Source organism: Siphateles boraxobius, unplaced genomic scaffold (genome assembly GCF_051911475.1).
Source record: "Siphateles boraxobius isolate OS27281-9 unplaced genomic scaffold, OSU_SipBor_1 2, whole genome shotgun sequence".
Lineage (NCBI taxonomy): Eukaryota > Metazoa > Chordata > Actinopteri > Cypriniformes > Leuciscidae > Siphateles > Siphateles boraxobius.
In genome coordinates this window covers 11,453,637-11,472,306 of record NW_027508810.1, presented here as the reverse complement: position 1 = coordinate 11,472,306, position 18,670 = coordinate 11,453,637, and the positions used below count along the sequence as shown (strand labels likewise).

The window sequence follows — 18,670 nt, the reverse complement described above, 5'->3', positions numbered from 1 at the left end:
CCAAGATGCCAGCACCCGTTCAATGACTTGTTACACAGTATATCATCTTACTGGGCTTTGAGAAGGTCCTTCTCTCTCTTCTCAAGCTCTGCACGTGCTTTGTTCCTCTCTTCCTCCTCCATGTCCAGTTTGGCCTCCAGCGCCTTCCTTTCCTCCTCTATCTTCGCCTGCATCTCAACCATCTTGTCAGGAGACACCTTCTTCCTTCCTGAGCATGATGACACATTCAGAAAAGATATAAAACCTCAGAAGAAACGTTTATCACAAGAAATAATATCACATCAGATCAACATCAGAACAACACAACCATTTTGTAGCAGTGATCTTAACCAGCTTAAATTCATCCCAGTTTCTTTGTAAGCTGACTGACACTGCTCGCACAAAGGCACCATAAAGATATACAGTATTTCATGACTTGATTTGATCTGTTTGCACAGGAAACTTATTGCTAGTTCAGACATTTTTCACATGAGGTGTTCAAAGGTTAATGTCAAAGTGATTAACAGGTGTAATGGGTGAATCTCACAATAAAAAATCTCAGGTATTATTTCAACCCAAAAATCAAAAAGAATAAATAAATAATATTTTATATTAAGAAAATGGATCCTGTATTAGTATTACTAACAAGTTCATGACAGGCTTTGAGACATTTACTGGAGGCTGTAAAATGTCAACACATTTTTCTCATCCTCAATGTTAAAGTCCCCCTGCAGTCAATCATTTTATCCCTTAGAACACATTTTTGATAATCAAGATGACATTATTTTTTTCTGTGAATGCCTTAAAATAGCTCGAATTTAACTCTGCACCCTTGCTTAATTTAGTATACACGGAGCCATGAATATGCGAATTATGCACGATTACCCTAGGCTCGAGATGACAACGTGTGACGTTCTATTTGGAGCTGTTCATTAGCCTGGTCCCACCAGACTCTCGTACATTTCATTTGTACATAGAGTCTGGCACCGCTCCATTGACAAGCTTTAACTTCCTTGTAGGCGGGTATTCTATTGAAGTCTAAAACTATTGGATCTGCCCAGAGTCACTCTGGATCTGCCATAACCAATCGCTAACGTTTGGTCGTGACGTATGCCTAGCGTTTGCCTTAGCCAACTCATTCACCACTAACGGAGCGAGCTGGAAAATCAAACTTTTCCCGAACTCCGTGGGGAGGAGGGCCACAACATCATGGCCACCAACAAAACTAAGCAACGCTTGTTCTTGCTCCGGCTTTAACTTCTTGATATTCGGCAGCGTTGCCACAACGGACCGAATGGCTTTGCTCGCATCTTTCTCTGCTGCCATTACAGAACTGCAACTCAAATAACGCACGACATCAACATCATCGTTCTCAGCCACTCCCTCTGTTCGCTGATTGGCCCGGTAAAAAATTGATCGGAGAAAACCAAAAACTACAGCACAATCCCAGATCTAGTACTGAAGGAAAATGAAAATTGAGCGGAAGTACGTAGGAGGGCGGAGCCAGGCTATAGCTGTTCATGTCTTCTGACAGCGAAGGGGTTTCTATGGTGACACTATCAACGCCTAAATAAATCTGCAGCGGTCAGGTGGTACAAGTAAGATGGGAGTTTTCTGAGAGCTCTTACCTGTACCACCTGACCGCTGCAGATTTAATTAGGCGTTGATAGTGTCACCATAGAAACCCATTCGCTGTCAGAGCACATGAACAGCTAGCCTGGCTCCGCCCTCCTACGTACTTCCGCTCAATTTTCATTTTCCTTCAGTACTAGATCTGGGATTGTGCTGTAGTCTTTGGTTTTCTCCGATCAATTTTTTTATAGTTCTCGGTAACTTCAACATTAAAGTCCCGCCTCTACTCTATCACACCAGTAAGGCAAGGCAAGGCAAAGCAAATTTATTTATTTAGCACATTTCATACACTATGGTAATTCAATGTGCTTTACACAAAAAGGTATTAAAATAATCACAAAATAAAAGCAAGGAAAATTAAAACAGTTATAAAAGGAATTAAAAAAGATATAAAGATGATAGTTTTATAAAAGGAACTAAGAGTAAAAAAATGTCGCATAGATAAACTTCTCATCTGCAAAACACCGGTGTATCATATTTTTCAGTTTTCCTATGGTGATTACACTGTGTCTGTAGTAAACGCTGCACAATGGCACCTGGAAATATTGGTTTAATTCAGCCATATACAGTATGTTTGAACCAGAAACGGATTCAGAAGAAAAGGAAGAGCGAATTATAGGGAGTCGTCTACAAGTCGATGTATCAGAATGGTAATGTGTTTTATGTATCACTCTCTACAACATCTCACACATAATAATTGATAATTACACGCATTAACTGATATGATATAGCCTAAAAATTATATAACGATATTTCAAGAATATTTGCGATAATGATATTTATGACGATTTAGAAAAATAAATTGACAAAATTAAGGGCATTTTCCATCCTTTTCCAATGAGCTAAATGCACAATTGGCATTTGTTAGACCATTTATTTATTACATTTATCTTAACTAAATGTTTGCACACTTGTTGTGTTTTTACAATGGCAGAATTTTGTTGTTAAGACTTTACACAACTCAAAGATTGAAATCAAGCTTCCTTGTATTAAATTGAAAAAAGTAGCAAAATTTAATACAAAATAATAAAGATACGGGTAGGTCTAACAGTAGTATTCATAAATACTACAGAAACTGAATAAAGTAATCAAATGTAAAATAACACTGATAGTCATTTAGCCCTGACTAAATTAAATACATAGGCTATTCATTCTGATTCCTTACAATTAAAGCTATCTTTTGTTGTTTTGACGACCACATTAATGACAGACACATATGGCTGCTGTCACTTTTAGGGCTAGTGCACGGATCCATTACTGTTTTCATTACACTGGCTGTCAAACTGACACATGCGTTTTATGCTTATTTAAGACATAACCGACTGCGTTTACGAGTATACTAACCCAGAGCGGATTTTTGACATCATTTTGCGTGTTTTTTCCCGTGTTTTTAAGCGATATAATCTGCAAAAAATAACTTTTGCTACTCGCGAGCTGTTTGTGAGGTGGCTTTACCGTATGCACGCAGAGAAAACCATCTCTCAGAGAGCGCGCGAGAACTGAATAGTTTAAAATCGCTTGAATGTTTAAACTGATAAGACTTAAAAAGACGTGAAAATTATAAACTTAAGTTACGATGCACTGCTGGCCCGACTGTGCAAGTGGCAATTCCGTCATGTCCCAACTCCTAAACGCGAGAGTGTAGTATCACCGCCTGCAGCGCTTGGCTTGTGCAACCCATTTTGAGAGACGAGAGAGAGAAGACGCATGTGCCATACGTCGTTGCGTCGCTATATCACTAATATCGCGATATGACACTTTCTATCATGTAAAAATTTATACCGGTGTTGTAGTGGACGGTATGATATGACACACCACTAATGATGACAACATTACCAAAAAGCTATTCATGTTTTGGCGGTAGGAAAGGGGGCGTTTTCAAACCACATTGGAACGTTTACACAACAGCGACGTACTAAAAATTGTAAAAAAAAAATCCTTTGCGTTTTTTTCGCATACAGACAACGTCGTTGTCAAAATCATCCCAATTCACACGGATCCGTGAAAATGACTAAAACGCTGTATTATTCATGCCAGGCCAGTAGATGGCGATGTCACTTTGTAAAGAAACACTACATACCTATAGAGAGCCTAAGACCCTCCACTCCGCTTCCGGCTCACGGGACCTTATTTCGGAAAAAAATATGTATGGTAGTCAGTGGCGAGAGACAACTTATCTTTTTATTCCGTCTGAACTGTGCCCTGAATTACACATATGATGTTTGTCAATTTAAAAGATAATGATGAAAGTCAAGAAAGTCACAGTTTGTCATAAAACAGAAGAGTAACATTTAGTTTTATGTGAAAATCGCTCAATGAACAACAATCTCTCGTCTCGCACTATGTATGTCACCAAGCTCGTGTGTGTGCAGTCTGGTACAAAGAACACAGGCATGACGGCGTAACGTTACGATTATAACGTTAGACTAGAAAAAATGACAGACGTTAGCTTCAGTAAAGTTAGCTTCATTTATCGAGAGAAAAGGTAAGACGTCACATGCCCGCCTTTTGGGTTTGTAGTCTTTGTAATTATGTATTTTCACAGTCTTATACCTAAACAGTTTTACATCAAACTGCGACTTTCTTGACATTAAAATGTATATTTTAAATTGACAAACATCATATGTGTAATTCAGGGCACAATTCAAACAGGATCCAAATATTTGTTGTCTCTTGCCATTGACTACCAAATAATTTTTTTCCGAAGTAAGGTCCCATGGTGGTCCACCGGAAGGGGAGGGACTTAGGCTCTCTATAGACTGAACACGTAATCCGCATGACGTCAGTTTTCACAAATTCACTTCTTTTTTTATCGTTTACATGGAGATTCACGATAAACCCGTTTTCAAAAGATTACGTTTTCAGGCTCCCACAACGCCATTGTCATGTAAAAGAACAGCCAAAACACATAAAAGTTTTCAGTTTTTAGTTAAAAACTGTGTCGTGTAAACAGCCTTTGTTTCACTGCAGTTTTAAGAAGAAACTACTCAGCAATGACTAATGAATTTGCCAATTGTTTGTCTTAAAGCACATTAAAATCACCACAGAGAAATAAAAACAACATTAAAAAAACTTGATTTTCATTTTATTATTTGATTCATTCATTCTTAGCTTTTCATCAACTCACAAACCTGCTTTAGTTCCTCACAAACTCCAGTTTGGGAAACCCTACATTAAAACATAGTATAGTGCTTTGTCATCAGCTTAAGTCATCTGAACAATCTCAGTCACCTTCCTTTCTCAAACACACCCCACTTTAAATTATTTTTAATTAAAACACAGCACAATTTGGCAGGTTTCATACATTTTTGATGGTCAGCAAGAAGCTTGAATGATCTCAGAGCATTTGTGACTGAGAAAGGAGCAGAAAAATAAGATCCCAAAGCAAGAAATGAGCTGATAATAGTTTGCATAATGTGTCGATGGAAAAGTGTTCAAAGTGACATCCACTAATGATGATTGAATTCAAGTAGAAGACTTTGGAAAGTTATTGTTGTGGGCTCTAGAGGGTTCTAGAGTCTATTTCTAGAGTTTGGAGGTGGCAGGAAGTTGAGCCGGTGAAGAGATTATGACCCCCAAGCACATTTCACAATAAGAGAAAAAAACACTAGCACATATAATATTATCATCTGAATGTCTTTTGAAGAGGAATCAAGTCTTCATTTGGGTTGGAGTGAAATGACACAGCAGTGATCAAGCATTAGGCTGATGCAAAAAAAAAAACTGAGGTGCACCAGAAAGGAAGATGTGAGTTTCAGTGAGAAAGGTGGTCCCTGTGAGCCATTTATAGAGTTCCTGTCGGTAGAAGTATAGTGTCCTATATTCAGCTTCTGCTGTGTCACTGAGTCTGCTGCTACCTACTGATTCAATTTATTACACATCTGTTTTATGGCACCTACAATAAAGGCTTGACTGGTGAATAATTTAATTCATGTCATTTATAAAAAGTTATTAGAAGCTGGGTAGATTTTATGATTAGCAGCGGGTGCCACATTGGAACTTGAGCATTCAAGATTAATTTAAGTTCTTTCAATTTAATTTTCATTGTGTAATACGCATTGCAGTGTGTGCTATCTGAGGCTTTGTATACAGTTATGTACACTACTGTTCACAAGTTTGGAAAGAAATTAATACTTTCATTCAGCAAGAACACATTGTGATAGAGAGCCGGTGTTGCTTCTCCATCCCTCAAAATTGTGTTCTTGTTGTTCTTTATATCTTGCACTTTATAATTGTTCATGTGGGTTTTTACTGTTTTATGTCCTGTTGTTAGAAGAGTGTGCCTAACCTCTAGGTATGTGGGGAGGTGGGGAAATGCACATTTTAACTAATTTAAGAAATATCAGTTGTGCAAATGGCAATATTTGTTTTTCTCTTGCATGTATGTTGCATTTATTGATTGTGTTTAAACTCTGTCTTAACTATCATTGAGGGAACTTGCTGAAATGTATAGAGAGACAAGAGTTACAGAAAATGGTATGTTCCAATAACCTAAAGGCGGGACAATTGTGCATTTAAGGGTGTTCAAAAGTGAGGCGGGGGAACAGAGAGTGATTTGTGGCTTAATGCAAAGGTTGTTAATGCATGAGAAACTTCAGTCTCCAAAAGTTAGTGAGAGAAGTTGGTGCTAGTTTTACTACCTCAACAGTGCTAGTTTAGACAGTTTTTTCTAACCTTTGTTTTTATTTTTGCTCTTATCCATTTTTGTATGCACCTTTTGCACTTCCTTGCCTTTAAAGTATTAAACTTCTTTTGGAACGACCTTTAAACGGATGCCTGGTGTAATTCTCCTTGTGACGGCTCAGGTATCTATCACACACATTACATCGATCAAAAGTGACAGTAAAGACATTTATAATGTTACGAAAGATTTGTATCAATCAAAGAATCCTGAAAAAATGTGTCATGTTTCCACAAAAATATTAAGCAGCTGTTTTCAACAATGATAATAATAAGAAATGTTTATTGAGCTGAAAAATAAGCATAGTGTAATTTGGGAAAAGTGATTAAGGGAGCACAAAAAGTGGGAATAACTCGCGTTTTCAAATGTGCTGCTCCATCCATCTCTCCTCAAAATGCCACAAGGCAAGCGAAGATGCTCTTTGGATAATTGTCAAATCATGCTGGAGAGCATGATCATCAGGTTTACCCTGTGCAGCTTGAGTGCTGCTGTCATTAAACCAGACCAAATAATAAGCCATCCTGAATTGTGTTACATGTTTATTTTTTAGCCCAGCTTTTTACTCAAATTGAGGCTGATGAAAGTATCTTATTATAACAAAATGTGCATTCATCTGCATTTTCACGTTGGGCTGAATGTGGGGCACAATCAGAGTCTGAAGTCATTGCCAGGCATTAACTGTTTGCGCTCATGACGCACAATGAAACTACATCTGCTTGATCTGATGGTCTAGACAAGCAAACCAAAGCCACATTGTCTATTCCTTCACTGATATGTTGTGATATCCAGAAATTTCAACCTAGATGACGCCAGGGTATGTGCAGTGCATCAGAAGGTTTATAGTCATAAAAGTTTTTATAAATAAACTTGAATGAAAGCTTAACCCCTTTATGTTTTGCAATAAAGCAACATTATCTAATGAGGTCAAAGACAAAAATAACACACAACGACCCTGACATGTCATCAGCAGAATATGAAGATGATTTTGTAAGGCAATACTTGTGGTAAAAAGTAAAAACCACAGACTGCATCATCATTCTAAGAGACCTCTCTGACTAACTTTGTCCAGTCATTAAGTGGAAAAGAAAAAGGGGAACTTCATACCTCTTCGTTTCCTGCGTCTCTCTCCTCCCTCACCAACTTCATCTTCACCTTCATCCATGTCATCTGATCCACTGCCGTCAGAGCCAGAGATCTCCTCACCTGAACAGTAGTAGCATAGCATTTCTCAGCACTGAACATGTATAAATACTCTGGCTCTGTACCAAACCCTAAAGGGACTCTGACTTTGATAAGTGCATCTATGACTCCTACAATTCAGTCAAAGAAAGCAAAAAATGATGCTGCCTTTCAAAATTCTAAAGCAAAATAATGTTTAATGAAAGTATTACTTTTCTTTATATAAATTTAGTGAAAATAGTATAGAAAAAATACACAACCTTTCAAAGCTTTTTCTTTGCAAGAATTAACAAGAATGCATTAAAGTGATCAAAAGTGACGGTAAAGACATGTTACAAAAAATGTCTAAGCAGTACAACTTTTTATAATATTTATAATAATATTAAATGTTTCTTGAGCAGCAAATCAGCATATGTGACCCTGGATGACAAAACCAGTCATATGGGTCATTTTTTTGAAATTGAGATTTATACATCACATGAAAGGTGAATAAATAAGCTTTCCATTGATATATGGGTTGTTAGGATAGGACAATATTTGTCCGAGATACAACTATTTGAAAATCTGGAATCTGAGGGTGCAAAAAAATCGAAACATTGAGAAAATCGCCTTTAAAGTTGTCCATTTATGTTCGCGATTGTGCTGCATTCACTCACATAAATAAATGTTTTATATATTTATGGTAGGAAATTTACTAAATATCTTCATGGAACATGATCTTTACTTAATATCCTAATGATTTTTGGCATAAAAGAAAAATTGGTCATTTTGACCCATACAATGTATTGTTGGCTATTCCCACAAATATACCTATGCCACTTAAGCCTATGCTACTTAATTTTGTGATCCAGGGTCACATATTAGAATGATTTCTGAAGGATCACGTGACACTGAAGACTGGAGTAATGATGCTGAAAATTTAGCTTTGACGTCACAGGAATAAATTAAATTTTTAAATATATTCAAATAGAACAAGTTTTTTTAAACTGAAATAATATTTCACAATATTACTGTTAAATACTAATTAACTAATCAACATGCTAAGTCTTATGCACCTCACTTGTGACCTTTAGAAGGTAGTTCCCTATGAAGACAACTTTGTAGCTTATGAGGGTTTAGACCAGAGGAAATGAAGACCAACCCTGACATAAAAACATTACATAGATGAAACTGATGTGTGGTACCTTCTTCCAGTTTTTTCTTGAGCTCTTCAATTTCCTTCTGAAATTGGCGCAACAGTGCATCCTTGGGGTCCTCATTAATTCTTGCCTTATTCTTGATATTTTTGGCACGGTTAGCATAACGGAGAGTACTGATGGTCTCATCGTAGTTGTAATCTGCTGGGCCGATGTTTGCACACTGCAAAAGTAACAGATCATCAAATTATACTGTCTGCAGTACTTCGACTGAAATCGCTTTCATTTTCACAGAATTTTAATCATAACTAGTAGAAAACGCTCATAACCGTGTGCACATTGACTATCGTACCATCATGGTTTTAGAGTTTCCTCCTAGAGAGTCCTGTAACAGTCGGGTGAGTTTTGAGTTCCTGTAGGGCACGTGGGTGCTTTTCCCATCCACTAGTGCAGAGATAACATTTCCCAGGGTGGACAGGGACAGGTTGATTTTTGTGGCTTCTTTAAGACGTTGACCTGTGGCACCTGTTTTTCCTTGTCTTTCAGATCCCTGAGCAATAAAACAATTCAGTAACGGAAAGGAAACCAAAACACTAAAGTTTATTCACATGATGACTGTCGTTTACCGCAAGGTCGACCAGGTGTAGCTTGCCCATGCGCACATGTTGATTTCCATCTACACCTTTCTCACTGCACTCAATAGTTATGGTGAAGATGGCATGAGAGCGAGAACTGTGCTCATTCATATTAGTCGCACCTACAGAACCTGGACAAAGACAAACAACACAAATTTGGGCTATCTTTGGGCTTCCTGTCTAGAAAGCACCGAACCCAATGCCGAGTAAAGTTGACCCTCGCTCTAATATTCTCACTTTGGACTCAACACATTTTTCTATATTACTTTTATAATCAGTTGGGGAAAGTTACTTTTAAAAGTAATGCGTTACAATATTGCGTTACTCCCAAGAAAGAGTCACTGTGTTACTTTTTTATGGAACATTACTTTTGCGCTCCTTTTCTAACCTCGGCTGATCATGCTTGTTTGTAATAACAAAACGCAACACAAAAAAAAAGTTTAATTTTTGGCAACAAAAGTGAAGCCACAGGCTGAAGGAATTGCAAATTCCCGCCTGTAGAGTAAAGGATGTAGCACAAACAAACCTAACAGCTGTGCTGCAATTCTGAATCGCAGAAGAATAGGACGCAGAAGAAGAAAGTTCAACACTCTCACTTAAAAAAAAAAAGAAAAAAAAGAATGTTTATCTAAAGTAATTGTTGCTTTTTTAGTATGGTTGAATTGGATCATTGAAGATCAGCAGCAAAGTCATTGGTTAATAAAGTGAGATTAAATACATAAAATATATTTGTATTATTTAATATTTAATTATTGCAGGTTTGCGTAATATTCTGAGTTTGCATATTCTGAAATTATTCAACCTCCATTGCAAATAAGGTGTTTCAGACTGCAGAGGTCATTAAAAGTTGCATTTTCAGTTGAATTTGGGGCAACCACTTGAAATATTTGTTGGTTTGAGCTGTTTCAATTACTTTTGTTTTATTTTTTTCATTGTAAACAGCTGAAAGTCTGTAAATTTTGCAAATAAACCTGATTTGAAATGGGATTTGAATCATACAACTGTACGTAATCTGATTACGTAACTCACATTGCTTGTAATGCGTTACCCCCAACACTGATTATAATTACTCATTAAAATTCAATTTAGATTTTTGCAACCAATAAAGAAATAAAGCAGTCATCCATGCTCATGGCAAAACATACCCACATAAACATTACATATTCAATACCCACATTTAAGGTCTATTTTAAAGACTTTACTTATCCAACTCTAAATATTACGCTGCATTCTGAAAACAAACTAGTATGTTTAATTTATTAAATAAAATAATGAATATATACTCACGGTTTTTGTGTCCAAGGGTCATAATCCGGTCCATATCGTCAGCATTGTTTACCACATATCCCGAAAGATCCTTGATGTAAACTCCTACATCAGGTCTCTCCTTGACCTATACAAGTTTAGCATTCATTATTTGCATTCGTGGCCTTTACAATTCTGAATTTAAGTTGCGCAACAAATTGCCTCATTTCAATTATAGCTGTCAGATTTCTTCAATTCATTCATAAGGTTACAATACCATTCAAAAAGTTTAGGGTCAGTCCGGGTTTTTTTCTCTGAAAGAAATGAATATATTTATTCATCAAGAATCCATTAAATTGATCAAAAGAGACAGTAGACATTTATAATGTTACAAAAAAAATATTTTTAAATAAATGCTTTCCATTTATCAAAAAATCATGAAAAAATGTGACCTGGTTTCCACAAAAATATGAAGCAGCAAAACTGTTTTCAACATTGATAATAAGAAAAGTTCCTTGAGCAGCAAATCTGCATATTAGAATGGTTTCTGAAGGATCATATGTGAAGACTGGAGTAATTGCAGTATTGCTGTTTCACTGTATTGTTAATCAAATAAATGCAGCCTTGGTGAACTTCAAATTTAAAATAAGACATTTCAAAAACCTTGCAAAATCTTACCGACCCTAAACTTATGAATGGCAGTGTATGTTGTTATAAGCCAGTGTTTGTTGACACTAATTGTGGAGAAAAATGCTGAAACCATTGAAAAGCTGAAAGCTGAAAACATCATCAAATTAAATCCAATATAGAGAAATATTTAATAAAAAACCTGCAAAGAGTGTGTAATTATCAAATTAGTTTGAATTATCAACTTCTGTTTGACGCGTTTAAATTCAGTGGAAATTGGTGCTGTTTTCTGTAGAATTCTGTGGGGGAAAATTTCACACGTATGTATGCATTAGTCGAGTGCTTCATGACCTATATTTGGAGTGTCGGATTAATGGCACACCTATTAAGTGCAATGCTGGGGGGACCACAGAAGCAGAACTGAGAAACACTATCATCTCATGCTCTCAACCTTCAGATATGATGAAATATGTTGGTTTCTCACCTCCAGCCTCTGCATCTGGTCCTTTCCTAACAGGTCTCGAACCTCCTCATTGTATATTTCCAAATACGAAACTCTTACCAGAAACCTGTGGTCAGATAACACATGTCAGCAGAGTTCATCTTTATACTGGTCACATCTCTGATAACGCTGAGAAGATGGATCATAAGGAATCATGAGAATTAATTCAACACATTGAATAAACACATTAAACCATAGCACTCAAAAACAATTCCCGTCTCACCTGGTGTCTCCTTCTGCTTTTGCAATGTGGCCAAATACATGAGCAAATGAATTTGGAATGATGCCTCTGAGTTCAGGCACTGCCCTGACACCCTCCATGGTGAACGTTTTCCCTGTGCCTGTCTGACCGTATGCAAATATGGTTCCTGAAAAAAGAAATGAATCATCATTTCATACTTTGCAAAATCATACAAATAGATCAAAACTTGGCAATCTATGCAATAAATATTTATATTGTCTTTTACTTACCATTATAACCCTCTAATACTGAGTCAATGATGGGTCGAGCTGTTAAATTATACACATCCAGCTGTTTGCTATCTTGTCCGAACACTGTGTCGAAGGTGAACGTCTTTGGCGGCTCACTAGTTATATCAAGTTTGTTCACAGTAATGGTTCCTCGGATCTCGTCCACAGTGACGGCCTGCTTGTGTGCCATCATCTTCTCCTTCTCGTTGAGGGGTCGACATCTCACCACCACCTTCACGTTATCACTCACCTCCATCTTCTCTGGTTTATCCAGCTTATTACTCTGTACAAATACAAACCAGTTTAAAAAGATTAGGGCGGGACTGTTTTCAGCACAATGGAAGTCAGCCATATATATTTAAAAAATCATCATAAAAATATATTTTTTTAAATTGTGATCGATTTTGTAAAATATAAACTATAAATAAAATAAACAGACAATTTATAGGTGCATTCACACCTTGTCGGAATTACCATAAATACGAGATTCTGACTTGTAAAAAGTGTTGATGTCTTCGTAGAACTCCTAAGGCCGTGTGTCCACCAAAGCGTTTTTTTACGCAGCTGGCGTATAATTCCAATTGTTTTCAATGGGAGCGCCCCGTTTTTTGAACACTATGAGCGTAACGGTTCGCTGAGCGTGTATTTAACGTTCAGGCGCTGAGCGCCCGGCGTTTTTTACTGGTCGCTGAGAGTTGAAAAATTTTCAACTTTGGGTAAAACGCAGCGCTCATCACTGTCATTTTTTACACAGCCGTCCAATCACAGTGGAGGAGGGGCGGGACAAATACCACACCGACCAACTGTCACAACCATAGTCACAACATTCTTTCTGAAACAACGACGTCAACCAGCAGAGCTAACCGAACAAAATGGATGAAAAATAACTTTTTAGTATGAAACAAATTATCTACGAAATCAGTTACAAACAAACTGTGCTGCGGATATTCTGTATCATAGCAACGAATCGTCTCAACTGAAAAAACACAGCGCTGCCAAAACGCTCTCAAGCGCCCACAGCTAGGCGTTTTCAGCAGAGCGTCTAGTGTTTTCAGCCGGCTAAAAACGCTTTGGTGGACACACGGCCTAATTTCAATTTATAAACTCTGAATTTGTACCATGTGACCGCAGTACCACCTGACCATAGCAGATTCATTTTAACAGCTCACGGGTTGCCATCTCGTAATTACGGTAATCAAGACATGATGTGAACGCAGCATATGACTGCCCCTTAAGGCTGATTTATACTTCTGCGTCGGACCTACGCCGGAGCCCCTACTCTATACACTACACGTTGGTTTGAATTTATACTTCTGCGTCGTTGTCCGCGTAGACGCGCAATTACACATGCAGAGGGAGTATGTGAAACCCGAGGGAGGGGTTCTAGCAGACCAATCACAGCACTTGCGTCTGCGTAGAATTGACGCGTTGTTACATTTTTGGAGAGGTGCACGTCAGGGTACGCCGAAGGGTACGTGCGCTACACACAGCCTACGACGTAGCTACGGCGTAAGTTCGACGGAGAAGTATAAATTTGGCTTTAGTTGAGGCATCATTTCTAACAATTTTGTCATTAATAAGGTTTAAAAACAGAATCAGTTAAGTAAAATTAAGAAATTGAAGTAAGTTTATTGAATGGAGCAGGGATAACGTTAAAACCCGGAAGACTAATTCTAAAGCTAATGAAGAACTAAACCATTCCCTTAATGATTGCCACATCGGCAACTAATAACGAGTTAATCTGATTAATAGATTAAGTCATATAACAACTCTTATTAGCCTAATTAAAAGCGTCAATCTTGGATTAATTTCCACATTAATATCTAGTTTTAACTAATAGTGTAAATTGATGTTTATAAAACAGATAGTTCTGGTCATTGATTCTAATTGGTTGAGCTACGTTTGAAGCAGTTTGTAAAATACTCTTTTTATAAAACCTTTTTATAAAAGCAATAAGCCCCTTGAAAGCATGGTTTATAGCGAATTTAGAAAAACAGTTAAGGCTGTTTTAGGCATTCCGCATTTGTGACTAATACATAAAACGCCATGTGGCAATTACCGTAGGCTTGGGATGACAACACGAGACGTTCTACACAGAGCTGTTCAAATCCTCGGACTGGGAATTATGCGTTTCAACACCTAAATAAATCTGCAGCAGTCACGTGGTACAAGTAGGAGCTCTCAGAAAACTCCCATCTCACAAGCTACAATTACGAGCTCTACGAGGACGTGAATGCTTTTTACAAGTTGAAATCTGGTAATTACGGTAATTACAACATGCCGTGTATACTTCAGTTTTGAATGAATCACTAGCTAATGATCTGCAAAAATATCAATCTTCAATGCTGCATGCACACTCACCGGACACTTTATTAGCTACACCTTTCTACCTGCTTGTTTACACAAATATCTAATCAGCAAATCACATGGCAGCAACATAATGTATTTAGGCATGTAGAGATGGTTAAGACTGGGGAAGAAAGATGATTTAAGTGACTTGTGTTTAAGTGGCATGGTTGTTGGTGCCAGACGGGCTGGTATGGAAGTAAAATAATGCCAAATGTTTTTGAACCAAAAAAGCCTGTTGAATTGCACTACTTGAAAAAAAAAAATTAAACATTGCATTAACCATGCTTGCATTTTAATACATTGTATTTTTAGGACTTGCATTTTTATTGGCTAAAATTACATGGTTGAATATTTAAGCTATAAATATTAAATTCAAAACATTTCAAACACATTTCATTATTCGAAATGCAATAATCCATATTCACCTTTCATAATTCACTTCCAAAATATTCAACGGTTTAAAAATACAATCTATAATTTCAACAGGCAATTTTCGGTCCATTTTATTTCGCTTTACAAATTCGCTTCCACAAATTCAGTTGTTCAAATTCATTAATACTCTGATACAGCAGCTTTACTTATGTGCTCTCTCCAATGTTATTTAGAAAAATGTGCAATTAATGAATGTACTGCAAAAAAATGCTTTTCTTACTTAGCATTTTTGTCTTGTGGTTTCCAGTTAAAATATCTAAAGAATATTAAATCAAAATGTATTTACTAAAATAAGAACTCTGGATTTACAGAAGAAAACCTGCTCCCGACCAGGTTAGGTTCACAGAGTAAGTTACCATGGTAACTGACTCTGAGTATAAGTTACCCCTCTTTCAGAAACGGGCTTGACTAACTCTGCTTTCTCGGGTTTGACATACCTCCCATTCTGAAACGGAAAACCCGGAGTTTGCCTCATTTCAGGGTTAACATACTCAGAGTTTTCACTTAACCTCCTTTCTGAAACAGGCCCCAAGTGTAAATGCCCTTCGAAACGCATTCGAGACGGATTTGAATCCAATCGCTCAAACCACTTCAGGAGGAGACCTGAGACTCATTCCAGACGAAACTGGACAAGTGTAAATGCATCTGGTTGTTGAAACCACACATGTAAATTTGACTCCTCCCAAAAATGCTAAAAATTAAACATGTGAGTGAGCGTGTTATAGGCTATATGTAATGTTATAGTCAGATATGACGGCGCTACTGCAACACGCATTACCGCAGATGAGCGGCTGAGCATCTATTCATCAAGCCAACGAGCAAACTATCGCAAATCAAAGTGAAAATAATCACAGACGCTTAACACAATCATCATCATTAAAAGTAAAGAAACGAAATCATCTTACCAGTGCTGTTGCCGCTCTCTCTTATTGCGGTCTTTGATTTTGATTTTAAGCTGATGATCAATAAAATGCATATAGCGCGGGAATTGAAGAGCGAAAACACATTTATGTGACCACGTGTAAATGGAATCGTTTTGATAAATCGGATATCCGATCTGAGAAAACGCATGAAGTGGCCAGGTGTATACAGCCCCGGCTTGGGTCGCACACTTTTTTCTGCCGTCGATTAATCTGTAGGTACTCTCTGCCATTTCGCGTGTGACTGTTGTCATGAAATTGACGTCATCAGTAAACGCTCCCCGTGACGTAAGCAGACGAACTAATCGATAATGACATTCGTTGACAACGATTTTCATAATCGATTATTATCGATTTTATCGATTAGTTGTTGCAGCCCTACACTAATGCAATGGATATTTTATTCAAGTAGTGCAATTCAAAAGGCTTTTTTGTTTCAAAAACATTTGACATTATTTTACTTCCATAGGCTGGAGAAACTGCTAATCTACTGGGATTTTCAAGCACAACCATCTCTAAGGTTTACAGAGAATGGTCCCAAATAGAAAACATATCCAGTGAGCTGCAGTTCTTTTGGAGAAAATGCCTTGTTGATGTCAGAGGTCAGAGGAGAATGGCCAGACTGGTTCGAGCTGATAGAAAGGCAATAGTAACTCAAAAAAATCTCTCGTTGTCGTTACAAGAGTTCTGTTGTTCTTAGCTGACAGGAGCGTCACCTGTGTGTCTTCTGCTACTGTAACCCTTCTGCTTCAAGCTTCGTCGTGTTGTGGTGGGATCAGAGAGGCTCTTCTGCAGACCTCAGTTGTAATGAGAGGTTATTTGAGTTACTATTGCCTTTCTATCAGCTTGAACCAGTCTGGCCATTCTCCTCTGAACCATGGCATCAACAAGGCATTTTCTCCAACAGAGTTTTTGCAAAACTGACATGTTTCCATTGGGCGTATTTTCAATTCGCAATTTCAATTTGCGCAATTTGAAGAGTAATGGAAACGCGGCTACAGTCGGTTATGTCTTAAGTGAACGTTTGGTGAGAAAGAAATCGGATCCATTCATTAGGTCTCAAAGCGACAGCAGCCATAAATATCTGCTGTTGTCTATTAATGTAAATCAAACAGCAAAAAATTGTTGCTTTAGTAAAGATTAATCTATATTAAATTTATACAATTAACACTATAGTGTTATTTTACATTTAATGAACACATTTCTGTACCTGAAACCTACTGTTAGTACTTACTTTATTTGTAACTTTGTTATATTGTATTTATCAATGCTTGTAATTTGTGTATTTGTTCTTATTTTATTACTGACTGTTCACTAGTCTTTAAAAACGTTTAATTATTAAAAGATAGATTTTTGCTGTGGTACTGAAGTACTTAAAGTGGACTTTAGGCAATAAATGAAAAGCAAAGTTACATTAACCCCACCATTTTTTTGTTTGTTGTTTATCCGAAAAAATATCCGATCTGTGACTCAAAAACCAATATAATCCAATGATACGTTACACCACTATCAGAATTTGGCATAAGCAACATAAAAGAATGGATCCATCCTTCCTTGTATGTATCAATGGTTCAGGCTGCTTGTGATGTAATGGTGGGGGATATTTACTTGGCACACATTGGGCCCTTTAGTGCCAAATGAGGACCAATATGGACCAAAATCTCTGAGGAATGTTTCCGGCACCTTGTTGTCACAAACAAGACAAAAGGGGCTCCAACTCGGTACTAGCAAGGTGTACCTAATAAGTTAGTTATAAACTAGTGAAACAAACAGTTACGAGCTTATTTTCTAAAAGTCACAGAAAGAAAAGAACCAATAAATAAAGAAAGACCAAAATTAAGGTATTTTGACGTGAGCCATGGGTTGTCTTGTAATATTAACCTTTATTGTAAAGGTCACCGGTAGCTGATGTCTTTGATAGGTGGGGTCAACGCTGTTGCTAAGCAGCGGGTATGATCGGTCTGTGTAGAGCTAACAGCTAAATGAATCGACAACAAAAAGGCAAATTCATTTTTACGCGCAGAACATCCCAAGTTATCTGCTGTAAGCGGGTTTTAAAATAATTTCTCATGAATCCAAACGTGAATCTGACTCGTTGAGAGATCCTAACATTGTTAAAACCCCTACATTTGCTATAATGCTAATAACTAGCAGGCAGCTAGTTTGTTGTGCACAAAACCACTCTAGTCATTAAAAGGGACAAAATCATCACATAAGAATTAAATGCATCATAGAAGTGAACGATAACGACAAGTGCGTGTTAGAAAACGCTGTCAAATAACAGTCCTTGAATATTTGCATGAGATTCTGGTTGCAAAGCAAAGGAATGATGGGAAGGTGGGGCATAACAACACACATATTACACAGCGATAAATAAAGATAGGAGATTACAATCTTACCGGCATGTTAAGATGCGGATATATGGCTCTTTATTAAGACCTTAATAAACGCGTTTTCTGAGGAATGACACTCGATGAGCTCATTCGGGTGGATGTTGTGTTTTTCCAGTGCCGATCCCAACCTCAACCTGCCCGGTGCTGCGGTTACTGGACATGCGCGAGCGGGAATGCGCGCTCCTGATATCACCCGGACATAAACATATATATATGATGTTTATTGGTCTTTCCCAATACCATTCCTTTCATCTAACTGCATAGTAATCTATTCATCCTTTTGTCATCTGAAATGCTTTATTATTATCAGTATTATCCGGTATTATGCCAATGTCACTGAATCCTTTTTTTTTTTTTTTGTATGTCATCAGTCTGTATCTTACTGAAATCGCAAATAATTCACGTAAGGGGTGCAAAAGGATAAATGTGTTTTTATTTTTAATGCAAACAATAATACCAAATTCAATTCAATAAAAGTCAGAAAGCACT

The 18,670-nt window shown here is 37.3% G+C and overlaps 1 protein-coding gene across 2 annotated transcripts in view; it reads right to left on the bottom strand.

The window, feature by feature from the left end:
- kif3a (kinesin family member 3A) overlaps positions 1–18,356 on the bottom strand; it is a 28,832-nt gene extending 10,476 nt beyond the window's left edge. For both annotated transcript variants that reach the window (XM_077235895.1, XM_077235894.1), the window contains exons 1-10: positions 18,188–18,356; positions 12,088–12,370; positions 11,840–11,984; positions 11,599–11,683; positions 10,530–10,635; positions 9,234–9,373; positions 8,960–9,157; positions 8,656–8,830; positions 7,397–7,495; positions 52–208 (exon numbers count right to left, since the gene is read on the bottom strand). In XM_077235895.1, the coding sequence (XP_077092010.1) occupies positions 52–208; positions 7,397–7,495; positions 8,656–8,830; positions 8,960–9,157; positions 9,234–9,373; positions 10,530–10,635; positions 11,599–11,683; positions 11,840–11,984; positions 12,088–12,370; positions 18,188–18,193 (1,394 nt within the window). In that variant the 5' untranslated portion in view covers positions 18,194–18,356. The remainder of the gene's footprint in view (positions 1–51; positions 209–7,396; positions 7,496–8,655; positions 8,831–8,959; positions 9,158–9,233; positions 9,374–10,529; positions 10,636–11,598; positions 11,684–11,839; positions 11,985–12,087; positions 12,371–18,187) is intronic.
- Between the last annotated feature and the right edge of the window lie 314 nt (positions 18,357–18,670).